The sequence below is a fragment of the Salmo salar genome, chromosome 29, assembly GCF_965601325.2.
Source record: "Salmo salar chromosome 29, fSalSal1, whole genome shotgun sequence".
NCBI classification, from domain to species: Eukaryota; Metazoa; Chordata; class Actinopteri; order Salmoniformes; family Salmonidae; genus Salmo; species Salmo salar.
In genome coordinates, this window is record NC_138319.1 from 33,236,348 (window position 1) to 33,251,004 (window position 14,657).

Sequence of the window (14,657 nt, forward strand, 5' to 3'; positions counted from 1 at the left end):
TATTAACCCCTCGTTTCATGTGTCTCTCCTCAGGCCGGTGGTAGCTGGTCCCCTGCAGGAAGGTGAGGTGCTGGAGGTCCCTCCACCCCCTCTGGACATCGGGGGGTCGCCGGCGTACAGCGTACGGGCCATTCTGGACTCGAGACGCCGGGCGAGGGGCCTGCAGTACCTCGTGGACTGGGAGGGGATGGCCCGGAGGAGAGGTGCTGGGTGCCGGCGGAGGACGTCTTGGACCCATCCATGTTGAAGGATTTCCATCGCCTCCGTCCGGATCGCCCTCCGGGTCGTCCTCGAGGCCGGTGTCGGCGCGCTGCGGGAGCCGCGCGTCAGGAGGGGGGTACTGTCACGATTCCCACCGATGGTGGCGCCTCCTCCTGCTCGGGTGGCGCTCGGCGGTCGTCGTCACCGGCCTATTAGCTACCACTGATTCCCTTTTTGGTTTTCCCTTTTTGGTTTTGTGCACCTGTGTTTAGTTTGGTTAATTAGCGGGGCTATTTATGTTAGCTGGTCCGCTTCCGTGTTGTGCGGGATTATTTCTATTGTGACGGTTCATGTTCGTGTCAGCGCTATTTTACGCCGTGTGTACTTTCTCCCCTGTGTTTGGGAATATTTTGTTTGATGAGTGAGTGTACATTAAATACGCCACTACCCTGTACTCGCTGCTTCCTGTGCCTCATTCCTTCACCACGACTGCCAATCCGTTACAGATATAGAGATATAGATATAGAGATAGAGATAGATATATGGAGATATGGAAATCTAGAGATAGAGAGATATATAGATATATGGAGATATCCCCCCCAAAAAAGATATAGATGTACAATTGTAAAGTGGTTGTTCCACTGGATATCATAAGGTGAATGCACCAATTTGTAAGTCACTCTGGATAAGAACATCTGCTAAATGACGTAAATGTAAATGTAGAGATATAGAGATAGAGATATGGAGATATGGAAATATATATATATATATATATAGAGAGAGAGAGAGAGAGAGAGAGAGAGAGAGAGAGAGAGAGAGAGAGAGAGAGAGAGAGAGAGAGAGAGAGAGAGAGAGAGAGAGAGAGAGAGAGAGAGAGAGAGAGAGAGAGAGAGAGAGAGAGAGAGAGAGAGATAGAAACTCTGAGATGTATCCAAAGGAGGCAATATATGAATTAAAAGAGAGTATGATTTTTTAAATTATAATTAACAAGGGATCAAACACATAGTACAGCTTAGTAAAACACAACGGAAATTAATGAAATTATTCACATACATATTTACTCATATATACGCAGGTGAGCATGTCCATTTGTATAAAACAGAAAACGGTGCATTGTTTTGATAGCAATGTGTTAGCCATACGGGCTAAGTATGGAAACCAATGATGTGTGAATCAACACCACAGGTGATATGAGCCACGTAATGGTTACATCTTTGTGTGAAGAGGCTTGGTATGTTACTGCTTTGGTGGGAACTGAAATAAAATATGCCCTTCTATTATTGGTAATTGAACCCAGTCAACAGTCTAAATGGGAAGACCTTACTATGAGAGAAGCACATTCTAATGAATGGAGAGAGAAGATGCAGAGAGAGAGAACAGAGAGGGAAAGAACAGAGAGGAAGCGAGAGAGAGAGAGAGCAAAAGAGAGAGAGGGAGGAAGAGAGAGGGAGGAAGAGAGAAAGAGCAGAGAGAGGAAGCGAAAGAGAGAGAGAGAGAGAGAGAGAGAGAGAGAGAGAGAGAGAGAAAGAGAGAGAAAGAGAGAGAGAGGAGGGGAGCAGAGAAAGAGAGAGGAAGACAGAGAGAGAGAGAGCGAGAGAAAGAAAAAAGAGACGGGGAGCAAAGAGAGAGACCAGAGAGTAGAAGAGAGAGAGTGAGGGGAGGGAGACAGATAAAGAAGCGTGTAATTTCTGGTAATGAGATGAAAGGCTAAAATAGATGCTAATGAGATGAAAGGCTAGAATATATGCTAATGAAATGAAAGGCTAGAATAGATGGTAATGAGATGAAAGGCTAGAATAGATGCTAATGAGATGAAAGGCTAGAATAGATGGAAATGTGATGAAAGGCTAGAATAGATGGTAATGAAATGAAAAGCTAGAATAGATGCTAATGAGATGAAAGGCTAGAATAGATGGTAATGAGATGAAAGGCTAGAATAGATGCTAATGTGATGAAAGGCTAGAATAGATGGTAATGAGATGAAAGGCTAGAATAGATGCTAATGTGATGAAAGGCTAGAATAGATGGTAATGAGATGAAAGGCTAGAATAGATGGTAATGTGATGAAAGGCTAGAATAGATGCTAATGTGATGAAAGGCTAGAATAGATGCTAATGAGATGAAAGGCTAGAATAGATGGTAATGAGATGAAAGGCTAGAATAGATGCTAATGAGATGAAAGGCTAGAATAGATGGTAATGAGATGAAAGGCTAGAATAGATGGTAATGGGATGAAAGGCTAGAATAGATGCTAATGTGATGAAAGGCTAGAATAGATGCTAATGAGATGAAAGGCTAGAATAGATGCTAATGAGATGAAAGGCTAGAATAGATGGATGGACAAAATAATTATATTTTGCTGCTGAGGCGAGATCCAGATAAAGCAATCGTTTGTGGTGGGAAGAAACGTGTTTTGTATATCATATAATCTAGGAAACATCACAGCAAGAATAATTTATTATTTCACGGTTTCAGTGGAATTGCATCAGCAGACTTCTCTGTTTTCTCTATCATTTCTCAATAGGTAATTGTTTCATTCTTGGGTTTGAAATCAATATGCTGTATAGTGGGAAGGAATGGGATGCCTTCATTCATTCTATTTCAGGTTCAATTTGAAATGTTAAAAACATAAGGTGAATATGATGCTTCCATTCTATTTCAGGTTCAGTTTGAAATGTTAAAAACACAAGATGAATAGGATGCTTCCATTCTATTTCAGGTTCAGTTTGAAATGTTAAAAACATAAGGTGAATAGGATGCTTCCATTCTATTTCAGGTTCAGTTTGAAATGTTAAAAACATAAGGTGAATAGGATGCTTCCATTCTATTTCAGGTTCAGTTTGAAATGTTAAAAACATAAGGTGAATAGGATGCCTTCATTCTATTTCAGGTTCAGTTTCATTGCCTAAAAAAGACATTCGGTGAACATCGTGACTAATATTTATTTTTACTTTAGTTCAAACTTGAACAAAAACAAAAACTCAGTTCTTCCCTATTGTTTATTTCAACAGGGAGTCCGGTCCCAAGCACCAGCTGGTATTGCGAATAGGTTGGTAAAGCTGTCTCCTGTCAACCCACTCATTACACATTACACCCAGGAACCGCTCCCTATCCAAACCTTAACCACAAAAACATGTCAAATATAAACTTAGTTCAAATCACAAAAGCCTATTAGAGTAATGTGAATACATCTACAGTATGTGCAGTAACATCACAAAAGCACCATTGAGTTCATAGTAATTTTTATCCCCAATATTCCTGTCTTTTCTCTTTTAACAGTTAAAGCGATACTTCAGGATTTTATCTACTTCCCCAGAGTCAGATTCATTTGTGGATAACATGTTTATGTCTCTGCGAGCAGTTTGAAGGAAGTTGCTATCTAGCACTTGCGCAATTGGTAACTAGTCTTAGCGCAATGACTTGAAGTTTATTGGTATTTGCTAGCATGCTAGTAGATACCCATACACGTCCAGTCATTGCGCTAACGCTAGTTAGCATTGACTCACAAAACGACCTCTAACTTCCTTCATACTGGACACAGACATAAAAATGGTATCCAAAAGTGAATCTGACTCTATTGAAGTGGGGAAGTAGGACTGCCAGTGGTCAGTATGTCTATGGAAGTCCTACAACAATAACCAAATGACTCACAGTTTGTCTGGGCAACACAGGAATCCATTGTTACGCTGGCAAACAGGAAGTTATTGTAAAATAGAATTTGTTCTCATTCTCAATTATTTACCTGGATAAATAAAGGTTACATAAGCTGTTGTCTTTGGCAGTCATCAAAAGGAAGGAAGCAGGGCCAGAGAACAGGCAAGGATACCTGTAATAGTGTCTGTGTTTACACTGTCTTTTAGCTGACTATGATGTCATCAGACGGAGACAGCCAGTGCTCTCTGACCAGTAGAGTGTACCACTTAGGTCTGACGATGAACTTCAAAGACACTATGTGAGTAATGGTTTGGTGTGTTTGTGCATGTGAGTGAGTGTGTGTGTGAGTGAGTGCATGCGTGTGTGTGTTTGCCAACAGATACTGTTGAACATGGAACCACATACAAGACTAGGGCAGCACTCAATACTGCCCATGGTCACTGCCTCAGAATGGATGTCTGTCAGGCACACGACAATTACCCTTTCATTTAGCAGTGTCGCAGTGAAATCAATCCCCCCAATTGGGAGGTGGAAGAATGAACGGGCAGACTGCTGAGAATGAGGTAATGATCACGAAGACAGTGGAGATTGATTGAGTAAGCACCCCTATTCATTTCAACAGGAATTGCTGGGGAGAAAATGCATTTCCCAGAGGGTGATTGTGTGTGTGTGTGTGTGTGTGTGTGTGTGTGTGTGTGTGTGTGTGTGTGTGTGTGTGTGTGTGTGTGTGTGTGTGTGTGTGTGTGTGTGTGTGTGTGTGTGTGTGTGTGGTATAGTGCATTCTGGGTACTCACAGGGCATTTAGTGATGCTCTGTTCCCATTGGCTCATGCTGACGCTTTCCTCCAGGGTGGTACACTTCCTTAACACCAGGTCCCAGCCACAGTAGGGGTCCCTCGCCCCCACACACCCCCTGACAGAGTGGAGAGAGAATAGTGATTGATTGATTAATATATTAAATAATGAGAGAGAAGGAGCGAGAAGGAGGCAGAAGGAGAGAGGAGGAGACAGAAGGAGAGAGGAGACAGAAGGAGAGAGAAAGAGACAGAAGGAGAGAGGAGGAGAGAGGAGGAAACAGAAGGAGAGAGGAGGAGAGAGGAGAGAATGAGACAGAAGGAGAGAGAAGGAGAGGGGAGACAGAAGGAGAGAGGAGACAAAAGTAGAGAGAAGGAGAGAGAAAGAGACAGAAGGAGAGAGGAGAGAGAAGAGAATGAGACAGAAGGAGAGAGAAGGAGCCAGAAGGAGAGAGGAGGAGAGAGGAGAGAGCAGGAGACAGAAGGAGAGAGGAGGAGACAGAAGGAGAGAGAAGGAGAGAGAAAGAGACAAGGAGAGAGGAGGAGACAGAAGGAGAGAGAAGGAGAGATAAAGAGACAAGGAGAGAGGAGGAGACAGAAGGAGAGAGGATGAGACAGAAGGAGGAGAGAGAAGGAGACAGAAGGAGAGAAGGAGAGAGAAGGAGAGAGGAGAGAGAAAGAGACAAGGAGAGAGAAGGAGAGAGAAAGAGACAGAAGGAGAGAGGAGAGAGAAGAGAATGAGACAGAAGGAGAGAGAAGGAGCCAGAAGGAGAGAGGAGAGAGGAGGAGAGAGGAGAGAGCAGGAGACAGAAGGAGAGAGGAGGAGACAGAAGGAGAGAGAAGGAGAGAGAAAGAGACAAGGAGAGAGGAGGAGACAGAAGGAGACAGAAGGAGAGAGGAGGAGACAGAAGGAGAGAGAAGGAGAGAGAAAGAGACAAGGAGAGAGGAGGAGACAGAAGGAGACAGAAGGAGAGAGAAGAGAGAAGGAGAGAGAAGGTTACAGAAGGAGAGAGGAGGAGCCAGAAGTAGCGAGAAGGAGAGAGAAGGAGATAGGATGAGACAGAAGGAGGAGAGAGAAGGAGACAGAAGGAGAGAAGGAGAGAGAAGGAGAGAGAAGGAGACAGAAGGAGACAGAAGGAGAGAGGAGAGACAGAAGGAGAGAGAAGGAGAGAGAAGGAGATAGGATGAGACAGAAGGAGGAGAGAGAAGGAGACAGAAGGAGAGAAGGAGAGAGAAGGAGAGAGAAGGAGACAGAAGGAGACAGAAGGAGAGAGGAGAGACAGAAGGAGAGAGAAGGATACAGAAGGAGAGAGGAGGAGACAGAAGTAGAGAGAAAGAGAGAGAATGAGACAGGAGAGAGGAGGAGAGAGGAGGAAACAGAAGGAGAGAGGAGGATAGAGGAGGTGAGAGGAGGAGAGAGGAGGAGAGAGGAGGATAGAGGAGGAGAGAGGAGGAGAGAGGAGGAGAGAGGAGGAGAGAGAAGTAGAGAGGAGGTGAGAGGAGGTGAGAGGAGGTGAGAGGAGGAGAGAGAAGTAGAGGAGGAGAGAGGAGGAGAGAGGAGGTGAGAGGAGGAGAGAGGAGGTGAGAGGAGGTGAGAGGAGGAGAGAGAAGGTGAGAGGAGGAGAGAGGAGGTGAGAAGAGGAAAGAGGAGGAGAGATGAGGAGAGATATGGAGAGAGGAGGTGAGAGGAGGAGAGAGGAGGTGAGAGGAGGATAGAGGAGGAGAGACGAGGAGAGACGAGGAGAGATATGGAGAAAGGAGGTGAGAGGAGGAGAGAGGAGGTGAGAGGAGGAAAGAGGAAAGATATAGTACAATGAGACATCATCAATTGTGAAAAGCTTGTTAAAGAGTCATGTTCTGATCAGGAAACTTTATAGGCCAATTATTCAGATTTCTCTCTATGTTAGGCCTTGTTCAGTGAAAATACCCGAAGCATGTATTTGAATGTCTGCATATTTTCTGCTGTAACACAAACTATTTTCACAATACAGATTTGTCATGGGACCAGACAAATAGCAGCTTTTTCAGGTCTGTGTTTGGGAGGTTTAGAGCACCATAAAATACCTGATGTCTCTTTCTGTAATGCCAAAAAGAGAGCAGTGTCAAGACACACACAACACAGACTGATCTCTGAGACACCAGCTAGACTGATCTCTGAAAAACAACACAGACTGATCTCTGATACACAACACAGACTGATCTCTGATTCACAACACAGACTGATCTCTGATCTCTTATCTCCTACAGCCCCAGGTGTTTTCATGTATCTCCTACAGCCCCAGGTGTTATTATGTATCTCCTACAGCCCCAGGTGTTATCATGTATCTCCTACAGCCCCAGGTGTTATCATGTATCTCCTACAGCCCCAGGTGTTTTCATGTATCTCCTACAGCCCCAGGTGTTATCATGTATCTCCTACAGCCCCAGGTGTTTTCATGTATCTCCTACAGCCCCAGGTGTTATCATGTATCTCCTACAGCCCCAGGTGTTTTCATGTATCTCCTACAGCCCCAGGTGTTATCATGTATCTCCTACAGCCCCAGGTGTTTTCATCTATCTCCTATAGCCCCAGGTGTTATCATGTATCTCCTACAACCTAAGGTGTTATCATATATCTCCTACAGCCCCAGGTGTTATCGTGTATCTCCTACAGCCCCAGGTGTTACCATGTATCTCCTACAGCCTAAGGTGTTATCATCTATCTCCTACAGCCCCAGGTGTTATCATGTATCTCCTACAACCTAAGGTGTTATCATGTATCTCCTACAGCCCCAGGTGTTATCGTGTATCTCCTACAGCCCGAGGTGTTACCATGTATCTCCTACAACCTAAGGTGTTATCATGTATCTCCTACAGCCCCAGGTGTTATCATGTATCTCCTACAGCCCCAGGTGTTATCATGTATCTCCTACAACCTAAGGTGTTATCATGTATCTCCTACAGCCCCAGGTGTTATCATGTATCTCCTACAGCCCCAGGTGTTATCATGTATCTCCTACAACCTAAGGTGTTATCATGTATCTCCTACAGCCCCAGGTGTTATCATGTATCTCCTACAGCCCCAGGTGTTATCATGTATCTCCTACAACCTAAGGTGTTATCATCTATCTCCTATAGCCCCAGGTGTTATCGTGTATCTCCTACAGCCCCAGGTGTTATCATGTATCTCCTACAACCTAAGGTGTTATCATCTATCTCCTATAGCCCCAGGTGTTATCATGTATCTCCTACAACCTAAGGTGTTATCATGTATCTCCTATAGCCCCAGGTGTTATCATGTATCTCCTACAGCCCCAGGTGTTATCATGTATCTCCTACAGCCCCAGGTGTTATCATGTATCTCCTACAGCCCCAGGTGTTATCATGTATCTCCTACAGCCCCAGGTGTTATCATGTATCTCCTACAGCCCCAGGTGTTATCATGTATCTCCTACAACCTAAGGTGTTATCATGTATCTCCTACAGCCCCAGGTGTTATCATGTATCTCCTACAACCTAAGGTGTTATCATGTATCTCCTACAGCCCCAGGTGTTATCATGTATCTCCTACAGCCCCAGGTGTTTTCATGTATCTCCTACAGCCTAAGGTGTTACCATGTATCTCCTACAGCCCCAGGTGTTATCATGTATCTCCTACAACCTAAGGTGTTATCATGTATCTCCTACAGCCCCAGGTGTTATCATGTATCTCCTACAACCTAAGGTGTTATCATGTATCTCCTACAGCCCCAGGTGTTTTCATGTATCTCCTACAGCCTAAGGTGTTACCATGTATCTCCTACAGCCCCAGGTGTTATCATGTATCTCCTACAACCTAAGGTGTTATCATGTATCTCCTACAGCCCCAGGTGTTATCATGTATCTCCTACAGCCTAAGGTGTTATCATGTATCTCCTACAGCCCCAGGTGTTACCATGTATCTCCTACAACCTAAGGTGTTACCATGTATCTCCTACAGCCCCAGGTGTTATCATGTATCTCCTACAGCCCCAGGTGTTACCATGTATCTCCATGTATCTAAACCCCGAGAATAACTTATTTCTCTGTGAGATGAAATCTGCACGTCTCTTCATCTATATTAATGAAACGATGAACTATTGTTTTTCCTACTCTCTTCATTGGAGTTGATAGTCTCCATGCTCCAGTGACTCTGTCTCTGTAAAGCATTGCAGTGCGTCCCAAATGGCAACCTATTCCATATAGTGTGCACTACTTTTGACCAGAGCCCTATCAAAAAGTAGTGAACAAAACAGGTAATAGGGTCCCATTTAGGATGCAAGCCTGTCTCTGTGAGTCATGCATGGGTCTACTGTTATCCTTGGCAGTGTGCTCCATATCCAGGTCCGTGCTCTGAACGATCTGCTTTCTCTCTGTCAGATATTCAATACGTCTCACTAACACACTCCCACTACAACAGCCACAGCAGCTGAGGGGACAAGGTACAACTACACTTTACATTACATTGGCATCATGCCAGGTCCACTATATAATTGAAGTTATTTGCTTGAAACAACTCTGTAACTACCTGTAATTGTGTAGGACTAGTGTGTGTGTGTTGGTGTGCGGTTGGGTCTTGCCTGAGATCTGAAGCTAACACGGTTTTGCATCGCCTGTCTGTGTGTGTACTCACTCTCTGGTCTTGTGAAAGTCGCATCTCATCAGCGGTATCTTGATGACTTGGTCCCTGACCCCGACATACAGTTCACTGCTGCTGTGCAGGATCAGGAGGCTTCTGATTGGCTGTCTCCTCCTGGGCGGAAACAACTCAATCTCATCCAATAGACAGCTGCCCATGGACTGGTTCAGAGGAGACAGGACCTTACGGATGGTGCCATAGTCTGGATGGAGAGGAGAGAGTGAGAAAATGTCATCATCAGAGAGGAAGAGGAAGAGGAGATTGAGGTGAAGGAGGTAAACAAAAAAAAAGAGATATTATGGATCAATATGGAATAAATCAAATATTTTTCTTCTTCAAAGGGAGTGGATGAGGGAGAGGAAGAGTCACCATTGACTCCATCTTTGGCAAAGTAACAACATCCCCAATGAACTGCTTCCAGTATCTTACTCTCTCTGGAAAAGTATCTGAACTGGAGTGTTTTTTCAGACATGATAAATTCTTGATTTACTGATGATCTCAGCAAACCAATACTGTAATGGAGACTATCTGTATCCCACAGTGTCTCTCTTCAATTCCATGTATTCCAGACCAGGATAGGGGTCTACTGCATCGCAGTACTAGCTGTGCCACTAGAGATCCTGGTTCGAGTCCAGGCTCTGTCTCAGTGGTCTAAGTCACTGCATCGCAGTACTAGCTGTGCCACTAGAGATCCTGGTTTGAATCCAGGCTCTGTCTCAGTGGTCTAAGTCACTGCATCACGGTGCTAACTGTGCCACTAGAGATCCTGGTTTGAATCCAGGCTCTGTCGGAGCTGGCCGCGACCAGGAGACCAATGGGGCAGTGCGCAATTGGCCAAGCGTCATCTGGATTAGGGGAGGGTTTGGCCGGAAGGGATGTTCTTGTCCCATCGCGCACTAGTGACTCCTGTGGCGGGCTGGGGGCAGTGCACACTGACATGGTTGCCAGGTGCACAGTGTTTTCTCCGACACATAGTTCCTTCCTTGTTAAGCGGGCATTGTGTCAAGAAGCAGTGTGGCTTTGTTGGGATGTGTTTCGGAGGACGCAAGGCTCTCGACCTTCACCTCTCCTGAGTCAGTGTGGGAGTTGCAGCGATGGGACAAGACTGTAACTACCAATTGGATACCATGAAATTGGGGAGAAAAAGGGGTAAAATAATACGAAATAAAATAAATTGATAAGACTTGACTAAAAGCTACAGGCAAATAAATGTGGGCAATACTTTGGTTCCACATGTTACAACAGTATTAGTGTTCCCGGCCAGTTCTAGTATAGTTCCTGGCTAGTTCCTGGTCAGTTCTATTATAGTTCCTGGCTAGTTCCTGGTCAGTTCTATTATAGTTCCTGGCTAGTTCCCGGCCAGTTCTATTATAGTTCCTGGCTAGTTCCCGGCCAGTTCTATTATAGTTCCTGGCTAGTTCCCGGCCAGTTCTATTATAGTTCCTGGCTAGTTCCTGGTCAGTTCTATTATAGTTCCTGGCTAGTTCCTGGTCAGTTCTATTATAGTTCCTGGCTAGTTCCCGGCCAGTTCTATTATAGTTCCTGGCTAGTTCCTGGCTAGTTCCTGGTCAGTTCTATTATAGTTCCTGGCTAGTTCCTGGTCAGTTCTATTATAGTTCCTGGCTAGTTCATGGCTAGTTCATGGTCAGTTCTATTATAGTTCCTGGCTAGTTCCGGGTCAGTTCTATTATAGTTCCTGGCTAGTGCCCGGCCAGTTCTATTATAGTTCCTGGCTAGTTCCTGGCCAGTTCTATTATAGTTCCTGGCTAGTTCCTGGTCAGTTCTATTATAGTTCCTGGATAGTTCATGGCTAGTTCCTGGCCAGTTCTATTATAGTTCCTGGTCAGTTCAATTATAGTTCCTGGCTAGTTCATGGCTAGTTCCTGGCCAGTTCTATTATAGTTCCTGGTCAGTTCTATTATAGTTCCTGGCTAGTTCATGGCTAGTTCATGGCCAGTTCTATTATAGTTCCCGGCTAGTTCCTGGTCAGTTCTATTATAGTTCCTGGCTAGTTCCTGGTCAGTTCTATTATAGTTCCTGGCTAGTTCCTGGTCAGTTCTATTATAGTTCCTGGCTAGTTCCCGGACAGTTCTATTATAGTTCCTGGCTAGTTCCCGGCCAGTTCTATTATAGTTCCTGGCTAGTTCCTGGTCAGTTCTATTATAGTTCCTGGCTAGTTCCTGGTCAGTTCTATTATAGTTCCTGGCTAGTTCATGGCTAGTTCCTGGTCAGTTCTATTATAGTTCCTGTCTAGTTCCCGGCCAGTTCTATTATAGTTCCTGGCTAGTTCCTGGCTAGTTCATGGCTAGTTCATGGCTAAAATTAAAGAGGCTTTGTGTGGTTCACAATGTCAAAAGGTTGGAAAAACACTGTACTACACTCACCCTGATATCATAGTGACCAGGGTGAATACACTACCTAGCAGTTTGGCCTCCTAGTAAAACTACCAGAGAATTGCCCCAATCAGTGCAGTGCACTATATCGTTAATAGATGATTAGCTATGTGTGCTAGCCGTTGCAAATGGCCCTGGCACTGGTTCAGATGTTTTCATTAGCGTCTGGTTAGCATCCAGAAACTCCTCTGCTCCGTGAACTGACCGCTCTCATGCTAAAGCCACTTTGATCACACAGACACACTCCCGCATGTATAAACACAAATCCACACAAATGCACGCACAGAGGCACGCATACAGGCACACACACAGGCACACACACACACACACACACACACACACACACACACACACACACACACACACACACACACACACACACACACACACACACACACACACACACACACACACACACACACACACACACACACACACACACACACAAACAGATGAGTCAGACAGAAAGTCCACAAGGCTAGTGATGCAGAACAGGTGGAAAGGGGGATCTAGAAATAACAAAGATACAGAATGAGAGAGCATGGCTCTATGAGACAGAATATGGCAGTATGAGAAAGAGCATGGCATTATGAGACAGAGCATGGCATTATGAGACAGAGCATGGCTGTATGAGACAGAGCATGGCAGTATGAGACAGAGCATGGTTGTATGAGACAGAGCATGGCTGTATGAGACAGAGCATGGCAGTATGAGACAGAGCATGGCTCTATGAGACAGAGCATGGCAGTATGAGACAGAGCATGGCTCTATGAGACAGAGCATGGCAGTATGAGACAGAGCATGGCAGTATGAGACAGAGCATGGCTGTGTGAGACAGAGCATGGCTGTATGAGACAGAGCATGGCTGTATGAGACAGAGCATGGCAGTATGAGACAGAGCATGGCTGTATGAGACAGAGCATGGCAGTATGAGACAGAGCATGGCTGCATGAGACAGAGCATGGCTGTATGAGACAGAGCATGGCAGTATGAGACAGAGCATGGCTGTATGAGACAGAGCATGGCTGTATGAGACAGAGCATGGCAGTATGAGACAGAGCATGGCTGCATGAGACAGAGCATGGCTGTATGAGACAGAGCATGGCAGTATGAGACAGAGCATGGCTGTATGAGAAAGAGCATGGCAGTATGAGACAGAGCATGGCTGTATGAGACAGAGCATGGCTGTATGAGACAGAGCATGGCAGTATGAGACAGAGCATGGCAGTATGAGACAGAGCATGGCAGTATGAGACAGAGCATGGCAGTATGAGACAGAGCATGGCTGCATGAGACAGAGCATGGCAGTATGAGACAGAGCATGGCAGTATGAGACAGAGCATGGCTGTATGAGACAGAGCATGGCTGTATGAGACAGAGCATGGCAGTATGAGACAGAGCATGGCAGTATGAGACAGAGCATGGCTGTATGAGACAGAGCATGGCTGTATGAGACAGAGCATGGCAGTATGAGACAGAGCATGGTTGTGTGAACTAGCAGTTTAAACTCTTTAGGGGTAGGGGGCAGCATTGGGAAGTTTGGATGAAAAGCGTGCCCAGGGTATACTGCCTGTTACTCAGGCCCAGAAGCTAGAATATGCATATAAGATTTGATTTGGATAGAAAACACTCTAAAGTTACCAAAACTGTTAAAATAATGTCTGTGAGTATAACAGAACTCATATGGCAGGCGAAAACCTGAGAAAAATCCAACCAGGAAGTGGGAATTCTGAGGTTTGTAGTTTGCAAGTGAATACCTATCGAATATCCAGTGTCTGTGGGGTCAGATTGCACTTCCTAAGGCTTCCACTAGATGTCAACAGTCTTTAGAAAGTTGTTTCAGGCTTCTATTGTGAAAGGGGAGCGAATAAGACTACTCTACGCAGGTGGCTCAGCTGAAAGCCATGAGTTGATTATCGAGCGTGGCCGTGAGCGCGAGCTCCGTTCCCTTTCCTTTCTAATGAAAACAGTATTGTCCGGTTGAAACATTATTGGATATTTATGATAAAAACACCCTAAGGATTGTTTAGAAATATTGTTTGACATGTTTCTACGAACTCAAATTAACTTTTTTGACTTTTTGTCTAGACTTTGTGCATTTGGATTACTGGACTAAACGAGCGAACAAAAATGAGATATTTGGACATAAAGATTAACTTTATCGAACAAAACGAACATTTATTGTCTAACATGGAGACCTGGGAGTGCCTTCAGATGAAGATCATCAAAGGTAAGTGATTAATTTTAACGCTATTTCTGACTTGTGACACCTCTCCTTGGTTGGAAAATGGCTGGATGGTTTTCTGTGGCTAGGCGCTGACCTAACATAATCACATGGTGTGCTTTCGCCGTAAAGCCTTTTTGAAATCGGACACAGCGGCTGGATTAACAAGAAGTGTATCTTTAATTGAATGTATAACCCTTGTATCTTTCATCAATGTTTATGATGAGTATTTCTGTAATTTGATGTGGCTCTCTGCATTTTCACTGGATGTTTGTTTGAGACAATGCATTTCTGAACATAACACGCCAATTTCAACAGAGGTTTTTGGACATAAAGATTAACTTTATCGAACAAAACAAACATTTATTGTGTAACATGGAGTCCTGGGAGTGCCACCAGATGAAGATCATCAAAGGTTAGTGATTCATTTTAATGCTATTTCTGACTTTTGTGACACCTCTCCTTGGCTGGAAAATGTCTATAGTTTTTTGTGGCTAGGCGCTGTCCTAACATAATCGAATGGTGTGCTTTTGCCGTAAAGCCTTTTTGAAATCGGACACAGTGGTTGGATTAACAAGAAGTTTATCTATAAAATGGTGTATAATACATGTATGTTTGAGGAATTTTAATTATGAGATTTCTGTTGTTTGAATTTGGCGCCCTGCAATTTCACTGGCTGTAGGCCAGGTGTTCCACTAGCGGAACCCCCTTCCTGTCACGTCCTGACCAGTAAAGGGGTTATTTGTTCTTGTAGTT

At 44.6% G+C, this 14,657-nt stretch overlaps 1 protein-coding gene across 2 annotated transcripts in view; it reads right to left on the minus strand.

Moving 5' to 3' along the window:
• The window catches only part of LOC106590611 (semaphorin-5A), a 334,049-nt gene that overhangs the window by 111,614 nt on the left and 207,778 nt on the right, over positions 1-14,657 (minus strand). For both annotated transcript variants that reach the window (XR_014383102.1, XM_082970801.1), the window contains exons 11-12: positions 9,279-9,486; positions 4,650-4,767 (exon numbers count right to left, since the gene is read on the minus strand). Coding sequence is in view for 1 of the 2 variants with exons in the window: in XM_082970801.1 (XP_082826927.1) it covers positions 4,650-4,767; positions 9,279-9,486 (326 nt within the window). In the remaining variant the exon portion in view is untranslated. The remainder of the gene's footprint in view (positions 1-4,649; positions 4,768-9,278; positions 9,487-14,657) is intronic.